We start from the raw sequence: 12,790 nt of genomic DNA on the forward strand, positions 1-12,790 counted from the left end.
TTGTATATACTGTAGCTATGATAATCCCATGTATATCATGCCCTTACTCATCAACCACAGGTCCACATCAATCACAAAGGTAATAAGCAGGATGGCTAAACTGATGAGCAGTTATAAATGCATGATGTGTAACAGATTGCGACAATATGAATATAATCCAGGAATGCATGTGTGTAAATAAACTCCTATTCACAATTGCGCTACGGCCACATTAGGGTTTTCCATCTCTCTGTTATGTTTTTGAAGCAGAGAAATGGAATTGAAATGGAAACAATCAATTCCGTTTTCTCCCCATTATCTTTAATGGGTTTCAAAATAATGAAAGCAAACAGAAAGCTTTCAGTTTGTTTCCATTCCGTTTGGTTTCCGTTGCAATAAATAAAGCAGCCTGCCGCCCTATTCATTGAGTTAAGAAATGGAAACCAAATGGAGCGGAAACAAACTAAAAGCTTCACATTTGCGGTCCGTTTTTTGAGAACCCATTAAAATCAATACGAAAGAAATGGAATTAGTTATTTCTGTTTTAATTCTGTTTGTCTGCTCCAAAAAAGGAACAAAGAGAGACTGAAAGCCCTAAAGCACAGGTGTCAAACACAAGGCCCGCGGGCCGAATCCAGCCCGCGGCCTCATTTTCTGTGGCCCGCCGGCTGTGCACAAAGTTCCCTCACCCTCCGTGCTGCTGTCAGTAGGCGATCTTCTCTCGGCTTGTTCTGTCTAGTGCAGACAGTAATAGAGGAGTGCCGATAGCAGACTGACAACGGCCGCGGAGGAGGGAAGAAGAGGGCAGAGAACATGATCTCTGCAGCTAGGAGAGCGACGCTGAGGAGGAGCAGCTGCAAAGAGAGAGCCTGGTCAGCGCTGACCTCCTCTCACCAGCCCTACCTCTGTTCATGGCTGCAGGCCTGAGGAGACATCAGGGGCCCAAGTATGCAGGAGGGCCCCAAAAAGAGAGCAGCCGGTATACTTGCTAGTGGGACCACATTGGACGCAGGTAAGTATAAAAATGTGTATAAAAATGCAGAAGTGTCATGTCAGAAGTGTATGTGTATAATAGTGTGCGTCTGTGCGCATGTATGTGTATATTAGTGTGCGTCTGTGCATATATATGTGTGTGTATATGTATATATATATGTATGTGTATATATATGTGTATATATATATATATATATATATATGTGTGTGTGTATAACAGTGTGCGCCACTGGCCGCTATGGGGGACCTTGTTACCAATCGGGCCGCTGTGGGGTTCACTTTTACTATACTTTCTTACAATTAACAATTAGAATCGGCTCTTTGAAGGCAACCATATGGCTGATGTGGCCCTCGGTGAAAATGAGTTTGACACCCCTGCCCTAAAGAAACCCTAATGCAATTGAGAATGGAAAGTAATATATAACATAGCATAAAATGGATCTGCATTGACACATCATTATGATCGCATTACAATATAGAAATGGTTGTCTCCAATGCCAATATCCTCGGCCCAGGAGCTCCCATGGTGTCTTCTGTAGTTGGGTTTAGGGTCCTGAAATAGAATCAGTAAAGTGTCACAACTGGATAAAACTGGATCTCATCAAAATGTAAAAACCTAATGTTTGTGGGGATAATATGGACATCAGATTGGTGTGCCCCACTCACTATCCCCTCTACTACGCCATATTTATATGGCTGATAGCCCTGTCACTTTGCTGTGTGACATGCAAGACACTGAATTTTTTAATTGTGCGTGTACTGTGCGATCGTATACAGGTGATACCCAGATTAAACCAGCATGCTCCATTTCACTATATACAGTGAAGTATATGCCAGTGTGGCTTACCTGTGGGATGCAGGGCAACCCAGTGGATTTAAATATGGCGTCATTAATAGGCTGTGAGCCTGCATGTTGCACTACATCATGTGGCCTGACACCCTGTATCTACTCTTCTGTGTATGAATAAGCACTAATCAGCCACCCCCTCAGTATAAGGAAGGCTTGTGAGTGGCTGCTCAAGAGTGTCCTCACATGTGACTTTTTTTTGTCCCTTTGAATATCCTCCTTCTGTGATTTTCACTCCTGTATACAGTGATATCGACCATGCTGGTGTAAGGACGGTTTCACATCAGCGTCAGAAACTCCGATCATAGATCTGGCTCAAAATACTGGAAGAAAAAGCTCTGGATGCATGGCTCTTATTTCCATCCAAAAGCGGGCAGCTGAGGGGAGAGCGGACAGACCCCATTACAGTCAATGGGGTCCGTCTGGGGTTGTTCGATTCTGTCCAGAGACAGACCCTTTCCACAGTGGGGATTTCCTTTTCCTGCTCCCCGAATGGAGCAGAAAAGTGGAATCCCCAATTCCCTGTATATAGTGATATGGAGCATGCTGGTATCATCTGGGTATCTTCTGTATTTAATTATATATGTACAGCTGTGTAAGTTATACCAGCTATACATACAATATTACATGCAGTACATACCTGGTTGTACTGCATGGTCTGTGGACTCCGCTATCCTCTTCACTTTCAGTGCACCGCCAGCTGGACCAATCACGCAGCCTGCAGCGCAGTGATAGACTGCAGTTTGACCAATCACAACTACAGTCTCTCAGTAGAAGGGAGAACCGCACCCCAGGGGGAGTCTGCCGCGTGTAATTGGCTACCGGCTCTCAGGGTAGTAGTCTCTCCCATCCCCAAGTGCCACCCACAACCAGCACATGGGCCATGGCGGTAAAATGACGTATGGCGGGGCATGCAGGCCCCCATTCACTAAGGGATCGGGTCACAATTGCAACACCTCGTGCTACGCCAGTGGTACCGACAGTTTCTTACAGTTGACACCTGCCCATAACAGCTTCAAAGCAGCACTGCTCATCGGAGCTGTTAACTCTTTAAATGCCACTGTGAGTTCTGACAGTAGCATTTAAATCTCCCGATCGATATTCGGGGGTCCCCACCTACCCCTCGTGATTAGATCGTGGGTTGCCGTGCAATTACCATGGCAGTCGGGGGTCTTGTGAAAGGCCCCAGGGCTGTCGTTGCAAATTGCCTATCAAGTTATGCCTGTGGCGAGGCTTGATAGATTGCCTGTCAGATCATGGTATAAAGTAAAACTATAGTATTACATCATACTGCAGGAGCGCTCAAACCATACTAAGTTCTGTAATTAGTTTTACAAAGTTTTATTAATTATTCAAAAGAAACAACAAAAACATAAAAGCTTTAAAAAGAATAATAATTTTTATTTGTATATCGCCAACTTATTCCGCAGCGCTTCAACTTTTGCAATATTAATAATAAAAGGATCTAAAAATAATAAAACCCCAAAACATATTTATACTGACATTATACTGACCCCTAAAATAAAGTTATGTAATTTTTTTTCTGCAGTGTGTATGCCGTAGAAACAAGACACACCCAAAGATTTCAGGGTTTTTTTAGTTTTTTTTAGTTCATTATAGGGTACATTAAAGGGTACCATTGAAAAATACAACTTATCCCACAAATAACAAGCCCTCATATATCTACATCGATAGATAAATAAAAGAGTTAAGATTTTTTAAAATAGGAAAGGAAAACCCAAAACTAGAAAAAAAGCCACTTTAAGGTATTAAAACACCTGGTTTCTGGAAATTAAAGACTTTAGTGTAGTGTGACATTACTATTTTGGCCATACCGGCTATTATGCTTGTTGTATTGTCATCCTGTTTTAATAAAAGTAGTTGGGTAATGATAGATATACTGAGTATTCAGGACAATCTAAGGGCTAATGCCCATGGTCTGAACGCGGCAGAAATCCATGGCATTGTCCCACAGCTATTAGGTTCTATTGAACCTAATAGCTCAATGTTCCCGCTGCGGAATTGCACTATGGAATTCCGCAGCGTAAAAGAAAATGCAGCATGCTCTATTTGGCGCAGGAATACGCGCGACTGGCTTCCATTGTAGTCAATGCTATACTTCCGCTGTTGCAAAGCAGAAGTATCGCGTGAATACAAGTCTCCGCCCACCGCTGGCCGTGTCATTGGCCACTGCCGGCGCATCATGTGCTGTATTGCGCATGCGCGCCAGGCTGGCAGACGGAATTCACGCAGCGAATCAGAGAGGTAAGTATGGGGGTTTTGGGGGCACCGTGGCGGACTCCGCAGCAATATTCCACAGGCAGAGTCCGTTACGGCCATGGGCATCAGCCCTAAAGCTATTGGAATTAGCCAGCTAGAGTCCCTGGAGAAATTCCCTATCTTGGAATGGCCTTAACCACAGCTTTTACCACAAATTTCAGATATAGAAACCATGACTCCAATCATGTGGCAGGTTATGTCTCCGACAAGCCCTAAATTGTCCGCTACTCCTGCAACTCTCCCAGTGGATAGGGGGCTGCGCCAACCTACTTTTCAGTCCCTACAATGGAGTACTGCATCAGAAGGCAAAGCCTCCACAATCACCCGACCTAAACCCAGTTGAGATGGCTTGGGGTGAATTGGCCTGCAGAGTGAAGCCAACAAATGCTCAGCACCTCTGGGAACTCCTTCAGGACTGTTGGAAAACCATTCAGTTAGCTACCTTATGAAGCTGATTGAGAGAATGCCAAAAGAGTGCAAAGCTGTCATCAAAGCAAAAAGGGGGCTAGGTGACTTTGAAGAATCTAAAATACAAACACTTTTTTATTTACTACTAGAGATGAGCGAGCACGCTCGTTTAAGGCTGATGCTTGATCGAGCATCAGTCTTGTCGTGTAACTGATTACTCAACCAAACAGCATGCGGGGGGGGGGGGGGTAGCGGGCGGGGGGAGAGAGAAGGAGATCTCTCCCACTCTCCCCCCTGCTCCCTCTTGCTCCCCCCCCCCCCGGCCGCCCGACCCCCCGCATGGTGCTCAGTCGAGTAATCAGTTACTCAACAAGACCATTGCTCGATCGAGCATCAGCTCGCTCATCTCTATTTACTACCTAATTACATGTGTTCCTTGGTAGGTTTCATGTCTTCAATATAAATCTACATTAAAGAGAATTAAAAAACAAAAGAAAAAACATGGGATAAAAAGGTGTGTCCAATCTTCTGACTGGTACTGTAATTTTATAGCCCCATAGGGAGAGAGCCCAATGGAAATGATAACAATCTGTGTACAGCACTGCAGAATAAGTATGCACTATATAAACCATTAAAATATCTATTTCTACAGTCTTTTAGAAAGACATAAGGGGGCGCTGTATACAGAGATATTTGATAGTAAGGGCCCATGTACTCTGCTTGATCTTGCACAGGGACTCTGCTTTCTATATCTGTCCCCGCACACATTTTGCATATATATATATATATATATATATATATATATATAAATTTTATACTTACTATTGCGAACTCTCCTATCACAGTAGGGTGGTGCCCAGCCTTCCTCACAGCGACACTCCATCTCATGGTCACAAACCTGTAAAAGACATGGGATTAATAGGATTTACACTTAGTGTGATCACCATGCAAAGATGGGCAGATACCAGGGGCCATTGGGCTCAGAGGTGTCAAGCCAAGGATGAAGTACTGAACACAGAAGCCACAGACCTACAGTAGTTCGGTCCACAAAACGAATACATTGTAACAAACTCCTAGCTTCTGTGTAAATAATATTGATTCAATTCATCTAGGAAGGCCCCATTCACAGCTGTGTTTGGGCTGCGTTAGGGCTTTCCGTTTCTCTGTTCCGTTTTTGGAACGGAGTAACTTAAGTTAAACTGATCCAAGGTTTTTCCTATTGAAATCAACGATAGAAAAAAAAACCAAAAATGTTTCTGATTGAATCCGTTCCGTTTGACGTCCCTGTTTTTTACAGGAACAATACTGCTGGGTTCCATCTGATTCTGTTGAGGGGTTCCATTATTTTACGGGAAAAAAATGGTTGCACTACTTTTTCAGCATTTATGATGAAGCCACTATAAGAAGCAAACAGAAATCTGAACAGAGTCTTACTGACAGCAAGCAGAGCTTTGTAAATAGGTGACGTATTAGACACAAAATATATCAGAAAGCTGCACAATCGCCCGGTACTCCCAGGTTACTGAATGGATGATTTGTCCTTGTTATGCAGTGATGCTTCCATTGCTTACATAGCTAGGCAGATTTGTGCTACAGGACTCAGAAAAACAAACGACAAATGGCAGCCATATTGGTTGTCACTATGATAATAAATAAGAGTTGGTAAAACTATCGGTGAAAAGTTTGCTCTAAATTTAGACACGACCGTATTATGATGGGGAAAAAAACGTACATTCCATTACAAGTGTATTCAGGACTCACCGAATGTCCGGGGCACCCGGCAGCACAGATTTCAGGTTGGATGGGAATTTCAGCACACTGTCCATTTATACACATCTAGAAAATGACAATTTATTCTGTGTTAGAAGCAGAAGAAATCAACCAAACAAAATCCATTAGAGGACTTGTCAGCCCTAACTTTTTACACTCTTTCGGCTAATTTCACACAACTGACTGTGATATCGGGCCTTGAAACATTTTAGTGAAGTAGCGATCAGGGAGTGTTTCCCGTTTTTTTCAATGGGACACCTCACATTGCATTCACGTGCTCCTAGCACGCTGGCCACATTGACAACAATGGGCGATGTGATGCGATGGCATGCCCGAAGATAGGACATGCCATGATATTTATCCCGTGTTGCAGAAAATAAAATCCCTCATGTGTATGACCTCATTCAAATAATAGGGATCATATTTGTGCATTACCCAACGCACGAATCTTGCACGAGATTCTCGGCCATGTGAAACCGACCTCATTGTCTACTTAAAATACCATATACTTGACAAAAACCAGAACTGACAAAATTAACATCCATCAGGGTACAAATCGTGTATTTGCATTTTTGTACCTTACAGATTGTAATCTACTGTTAGCCCTATAATCTAGGCACAGGATAGGGAATAACTTTAAAACCTTATGATCGATCCAATTGCTGGAACCCCCAACAATTCTGAAAACGAGGGTCTGATCAGCTCCCGAATTAATAAAGCAGAGGTCACACAAGTGCACTGCCATCCTATTAATTTCAATGACAGTACTGGAGATAGCCAAAACCCTCTGCTCCATTCATTTGGGAACTGATCAGACCCTTGTTCTTGGAATTGGTGGAGGTCCCAGGAGTTGGATTCCCACCCCATAAAGCTATTCCCTATCATGTATCTTGGTACAACCCCTTTAAGGTAAATGCCCTCATGAACACCATTTTCTGAGCTGATTAATATCTTTATAGTATTTGGAGCTGCATATTTCTAATACGGAGCTCCAAATCTACATGGAATTAAAGTTAAATAATATTACTATAGATGCCTTCCCTAAAGCTCTATACCTCCTCCTAGTCCTGCTAACAAGCAGACAGAAAATTAACATTTAAAGGGGTTATCCAGGCTTTAAAACTCGATGGCCTAACCTCAGGACAGGCAATCAATAACTGATCAGTGGGGGTCCAGACAGGACCAATGCCAATCAGCTGATTGAAGGGGCGGCGATACTCATCCGAGTGCTACTGCCACTTCAATGTTTACTTGGTGAGCTATCCTGTTAGAACAGCTGCAATATAAAAAACAGAGCCACCAGTTCTCTCTCTCCCTCCCCGCTTCTTTCTTGTCTCTTCTCTCTCCCCCTAACCCCTTCCCACTGAAAACAATGGGAGAGCTCCACGATCTTCTGCTGCGGCTGGGGAAATCCTTTATCCCCGTGGTGATGAAAGGTTGTTTTCACATGAAAAAGCCTTGCATCCAAAGTGCTTTCACATGGTGGAAAGTGCGATATTGGCCCGTGAATCACAGCCCGCTTTTGCCCTCACACGTGTGAAACCACCTCACTATCTCCTCCTCACCACTGGCATCTCGCGCTGCTGAGCAACACTTCACTCTCCCCAGCGACTCTCCTCACAGGTCACTCCATGTATCAAACTCAAATTTTAGGATTTTACAGCAGTGGTGAGGATATCACTAATCTAATGACACCAAAATCGTCCACCTGGGGTCAGGCAAAGGGGTCAAAGTGTGGTGCAAGGAAAAGCCTGTAGGCTTTGTTATATTAGATGGGGCAAGACTACAGTATTCAGAATAGCTGCCATAAAAATATTGCATTCTGAGTATTAACAGGATCCTACTCCAATGTATAGAACACTGAATTGGTCGAAGCACTCGGACGAATGCCGCAGCCCCTTAAATCAGCTGACTGGCAGGGATCCAGGGCTGTAAACCCCCAATTAGATCCTGAAGACAGGCCATACATTTTTAAATCTTGGACCCTATATGTGTAAAGGGGGTTTCGAATTACACATCCAGAAAATGGATCACATTGCTGACCACATCCTCGCACCTCATAGCTATCAGTACTGGAATGTAGAACACTTTCTCTCCCATTTTCACATTTTGTTCCATCTTTCACTAATACTTCTGGGAAAAGAGTTTTACATCCTGAGATGCGGCAAGACTTAAATCCGTTAATGGTGGGTTGTCTTCTGCCTCCAGAGCAGTACAAAACTCCACACTGCCTGAACCTGAAAATATAGCAACACCAATAAATAAGAATGGTTTACTATTATATACAGCATGATTGATCATGTATTTGTAATCCGCATACAATACATACCCAGACCGGGGGCAATTATTTGGGATAGTTTCATAGCAGGAGTCCTTTGCTGGCACAGATCCTGGGTTATGGACAAGTCAAAAGTACACATTTATAAAAGGCAAAATAATAATCCTGGAACACGAAACTGAAATTGTTACCTGTGCTGCTGGGATCTGTAGTACTAGGTTCCTAGCAGCACAGCTCCTCAGGAGGTGAGGGGTAATTGAGCTACTGGGTGTGGTATTCTCCCTGTTCTGTGGCTATGTGTACCATTGACAAAAAACGCAGCGATATTGCGTGAAAAAAACACACACGAGAAAAATGCTAATGTGGAAGAGCCCTTAAGGGCGCTTTAACGTGACAGTTTTTATGTTCAGTATTTTGTGCCGAAACCAGGAGAGGGTTCAAAATACGAAAGATATGCAAATCTCGCCATTATACTTTCTCTCCACTCCTGGTTTTGGCTCACAAAAACCTGAACATAAAAACTGTCATGTAAAAGCACCCTTAGGGCTCCTTCCCACGGACGGATTTCCGCCGCGTAATTCGCGTTACCCGCAGCTGTTAGGTTCTATTGAACTAATAGCACAATGCTCACAGTGCGGAATTCCACAGCGGAATTCTGCAACGTGAAATCACCCGTCCTCACGCGCGGCATGCTCTATTTGCCACGGGTGTACGCGCAGATGGCTTCCATTGCAGTTAATGGAAGCCGTCTGTTCATGCTATCTTCCGCTGTAGCACAGTGGAAGCTAGCGTGAAACCGCTTTACCGCCGCCGCGTCATGTGAAGCGGTGGGCGTGTCATGTGACGTGGTCGGCGTGTCACATGACGCTGCGGCGCATCACGCCAAAGCGTCATGCGGGAGCGAGGACGCCAGATCCGCAGGTAAGTTTGGGGGTCTCTTGGGGGCGCCGTGACGGGCTCCGCCACGGAATTCCGCGGCAGAGCCCGTCACAGCCATGTGCAGCCGGCCTTAGGCCTTGTTCACACGAGCAACACAGCATCGCCGCAAGAAAATTGCAGCGATATCCCATCACTGGTCCGTGCGATATCGCTGCCGTTTCTGGCAATGATAACGCGATTTTGTAGCATTAAATGCAAGGATTTTCGGTGGGGGCTTGAAATATAAGCCCTTCCCTGAAAATAAACCCTTGCTGCCGTGGGTCCGCTGCATCTTCTCCCCGGTCCCCGGCACTGGTTTTCATCTCTTCTGGCTGGGGATTGAAAAATTCCAACCTCCTGGAAGCGCTGGCTGTCACAGCCAGTGCTCGATGAATGGCTGTGATTGGTTCATTGAACGCTGGTTGTGATTGGCTAAGCGTCAGCCATTCAGAGGCAGCGCTACTAGGAGGTGGGAATCTTTCAATCCCCAGCCAGGAGAGATGAATAGTGCTGGAGAGAAGACGTGCCAGAGATGACAGTGCTTCTAAGGGGATGTATACTTTTTTTTCCTGCAGCTGGGGCATAGTTTAGGGCTTTGACAGTACGATTTCCTACTGTCAAAGTTGCATCGCACGAAAACCGTGTGCATATCACAGGACCGGATAGCGAGGTTTTTGTGTCAGGATGTCGCATGCTACAAAACATCGAACATATGAATGAACCCATAGGAAAGCATGGGCTTCACATAAATGTGATTTGTAACATTGTAGCAACGCAACAAAATCGTGCCACTTTGTCGCCTTATATGAACAAGGCCTGAAGGGCGCTTTCACATGACAGTATTTGTGATCAGTTTTTTTGCAATGGCCAGCACATCCGCAGCACAGAGAAGAAAACTGCGGACAGGTAGGCTGGGGTCACCGGCCAGGCAAAGGGTCTTATTCCACTGCAGGATTCCGCATGCCGAATCCAACCCATCCATGTGCAGGCTGCCTTCCTCTGGACTTGCTTTTCAAAGCAGAATAAGTTCCACATTCTTTGGCTCTTAGTCCATGACCCTCTCTCTGGACCTCTGTCTTTCAGCCCAGGTTCCTCTCTCTGGACTACTCTGGCTTTTAGCCCAGTCTCAGCCACCAGAATGTCTGCCGCCCCCTGCAAGCCATTCTGTGTAGTGCCCCTCTAATATATATATATATATATATATATATATATATATATATACATATACACACACACATACACACACAGGAGTTGTAGAGGCAGTATGGACGGCTTTATCCAGGTAACGGCCCTCCTCTCCCTGAGCGTCACCCAGAGCCGGCCCGCGATGGTCATATGGCGGGGGCCATTCGCTAAGAGGCCAGGTTGCAAATGTAACCCCTGCGACCACTAGCAGTACGCCACCGCTGTACAGTACTATTGTTTTTGAAGTTGTGGGTGCTAAGCCTGATAGAGAGAGATGGTAAATGTATTAGCGAGTGGTCAGACCACCAGGGTTTATGTGTGTTGAACAACTATGAGGTGTAAATGTCTGCTGTCAAGCAAGACAGTGTTGAAGTGAACTTCTTCATGTGCCAGTCACTGTAAGCCAGAGATAGCAATTACTGTAAGCTGACACCCCCACGTTGTCACATGTGCTATAAGTGCCAGTAACGTTATTTCTCTCCTCTACTTCTCCTTGCGACTATCCTTCGAGGGTGTTCCGCCCTTATAGAAGCTCCTGTCACAGTGAGACCCTTGTGAGACTGATGATGTGTGGTTTACCTGCTCCCCAGTACGTTTCACACTGGTTCCTAAGGGTGGGACATGTCCCATAATAGCAATAACCCTCTCCGTTGTTGCAAGGAGATCCATTCATTTGAAAGCGATCAGAGGAACAGGTGGCAGATCTCCCATCACACACATCGGACAGATCACATTCATCTTTGGCAGGTCTACACACAGAACCTGCTGACTTCAGCTGTGGAAACAATCATTAAGCAAAGATTATTATATTATTCACATCCCATTCTTGAATATTTCCTTACACTGATATTTTTCTTCTGACAATCCAAGTTTATGTAATGTTTCATGGTAATAAATCTTTCATAAATGAAGTCATATCCCGCTCAGTAACCCCTCTATTATCTGAATGGGATTGTCTCACAACAACAAAACCTGTTCATATCAATGGAGTTGTCTTCAGGAGAAACCCCTTTAAGTACCTCATATACTGTAGAGATATAAGCATATAATCAGTAGTAACATATGTGTATATCTCATTCATTTTGCTTTCATGGTACTTCAACCTCTGATGGCGATTTTCACACAGGAGAAAAATGTGAAATCCTAATTGCAGCCTATGGCTATGGATTTGGTCAGATGTTGCTGCAATGGTTACTGTTTTAGCATCATGTCACTTTTTGGTTAAACATTTGTGCTGGTTGAGTTCTTCATATACTGTACATATCTTCTGGCTCCTTTTTTCTGATACACATCTCTAAATCCCCTGCAGTGATGCAATACTACAAATGTACAATACCTCCGAAATCCAACTCACCCGACAGTCTGAACAGCATGTGTCCTCCTCCGAGCACTGGGCTCCTTCTTTCAGTTGGCACGTGGCAGCATCACAGCACCGGTCAGTACATTCCTGCAATGTCAAGGAGATAAATTATCCCTCTACCCAAAAACCCAGCCGTGTAGGAGTCATCCCTATATGCCGGTCACAAGCCCAAATAAATGGGGAGGGTTAGGGAAAAACCTGTCGACCTACCCTGTAAAAACCTTGCCTTGGAAACCCTATGAAAGAGCTGTTATATGATTCAGACATGATATCTGATGGCAGGCCCGCAAGACCACAGGATTCTCTAAATGTGACTGGGGAAGAGCAAGGTCTGAGTACAAGTAGTCGGGGTTTTCATCATGATGCAACTGGGGGAAAGCTCTCAGGAAGCCCAGCTGCTGATGCACCTCATGATGAAAGGAAAGGACTGCACTGTACCAAAGCTCACACACTAGCAACATGGAAACACATAATGACAAGACTTAACATTGATATTCTTGGAATTAGTGAATTGTACTGGACAGGTAATGGATATTTTCAGTCGATGACTTCCCATTGCCGGACATGAGGAAATCAATAGGAATGGAGTAGCCTTTATTACAAACAAGCAGACCTCAAAGGCAGTAGAACGTTTTAGAACAATCAGCGACCGTATCATTGATATCTGGATATGTAGTAAGCCAGTGAATGTCTCAATCTTACAGGTCTATGCCCCAACGACTGATGCCGGTGAGTAAACCGTTGAACATTTTTATATCGACGTCCAGAAAAT

At 44.5% G+C, this 12,790-nt stretch overlaps 1 protein-coding gene across 1 annotated transcript in view; it reads right to left on the reverse strand.

Annotated features, from left to right (window-relative positions):
* Positions 1 to 302: 302 nt before the first annotated feature.
* LOC136612680 (zinc metalloproteinase-disintegrin-like MTP4) overlaps positions 303 to 12,790 on the reverse strand; it is a 33,928-nt gene continuing 21,440 nt past the window's right edge. The window contains exons 13-19 of the mRNA XM_066593190.1: positions 12,013 to 12,105; positions 11,238 to 11,433; positions 8,607 to 8,667; positions 8,334 to 8,514; positions 6,269 to 6,343; positions 5,330 to 5,405; positions 303 to 1,525 (exon numbers count right to left, since the gene is read on the reverse strand). Of these exons, the coding sequence (XP_066449287.1) occupies positions 1,518 to 1,525; positions 5,330 to 5,405; positions 6,269 to 6,343; positions 8,334 to 8,514; positions 8,607 to 8,667; positions 11,238 to 11,433; positions 12,013 to 12,105 (690 nt within the window). The 3' untranslated portion in view covers positions 303 to 1,517. The remainder of the gene's footprint in view (positions 1,526 to 5,329; positions 5,406 to 6,268; positions 6,344 to 8,333; positions 8,515 to 8,606; positions 8,668 to 11,237; positions 11,434 to 12,012; positions 12,106 to 12,790) is intronic.

Source organism: Eleutherodactylus coqui, chromosome 2 (assembly GCF_035609145.1).
Source record: "Eleutherodactylus coqui strain aEleCoq1 chromosome 2, aEleCoq1.hap1, whole genome shotgun sequence".
NCBI classification, from domain to species: domain Eukaryota; kingdom Metazoa; phylum Chordata; class Amphibia; order Anura; family Eleutherodactylidae; genus Eleutherodactylus; species Eleutherodactylus coqui.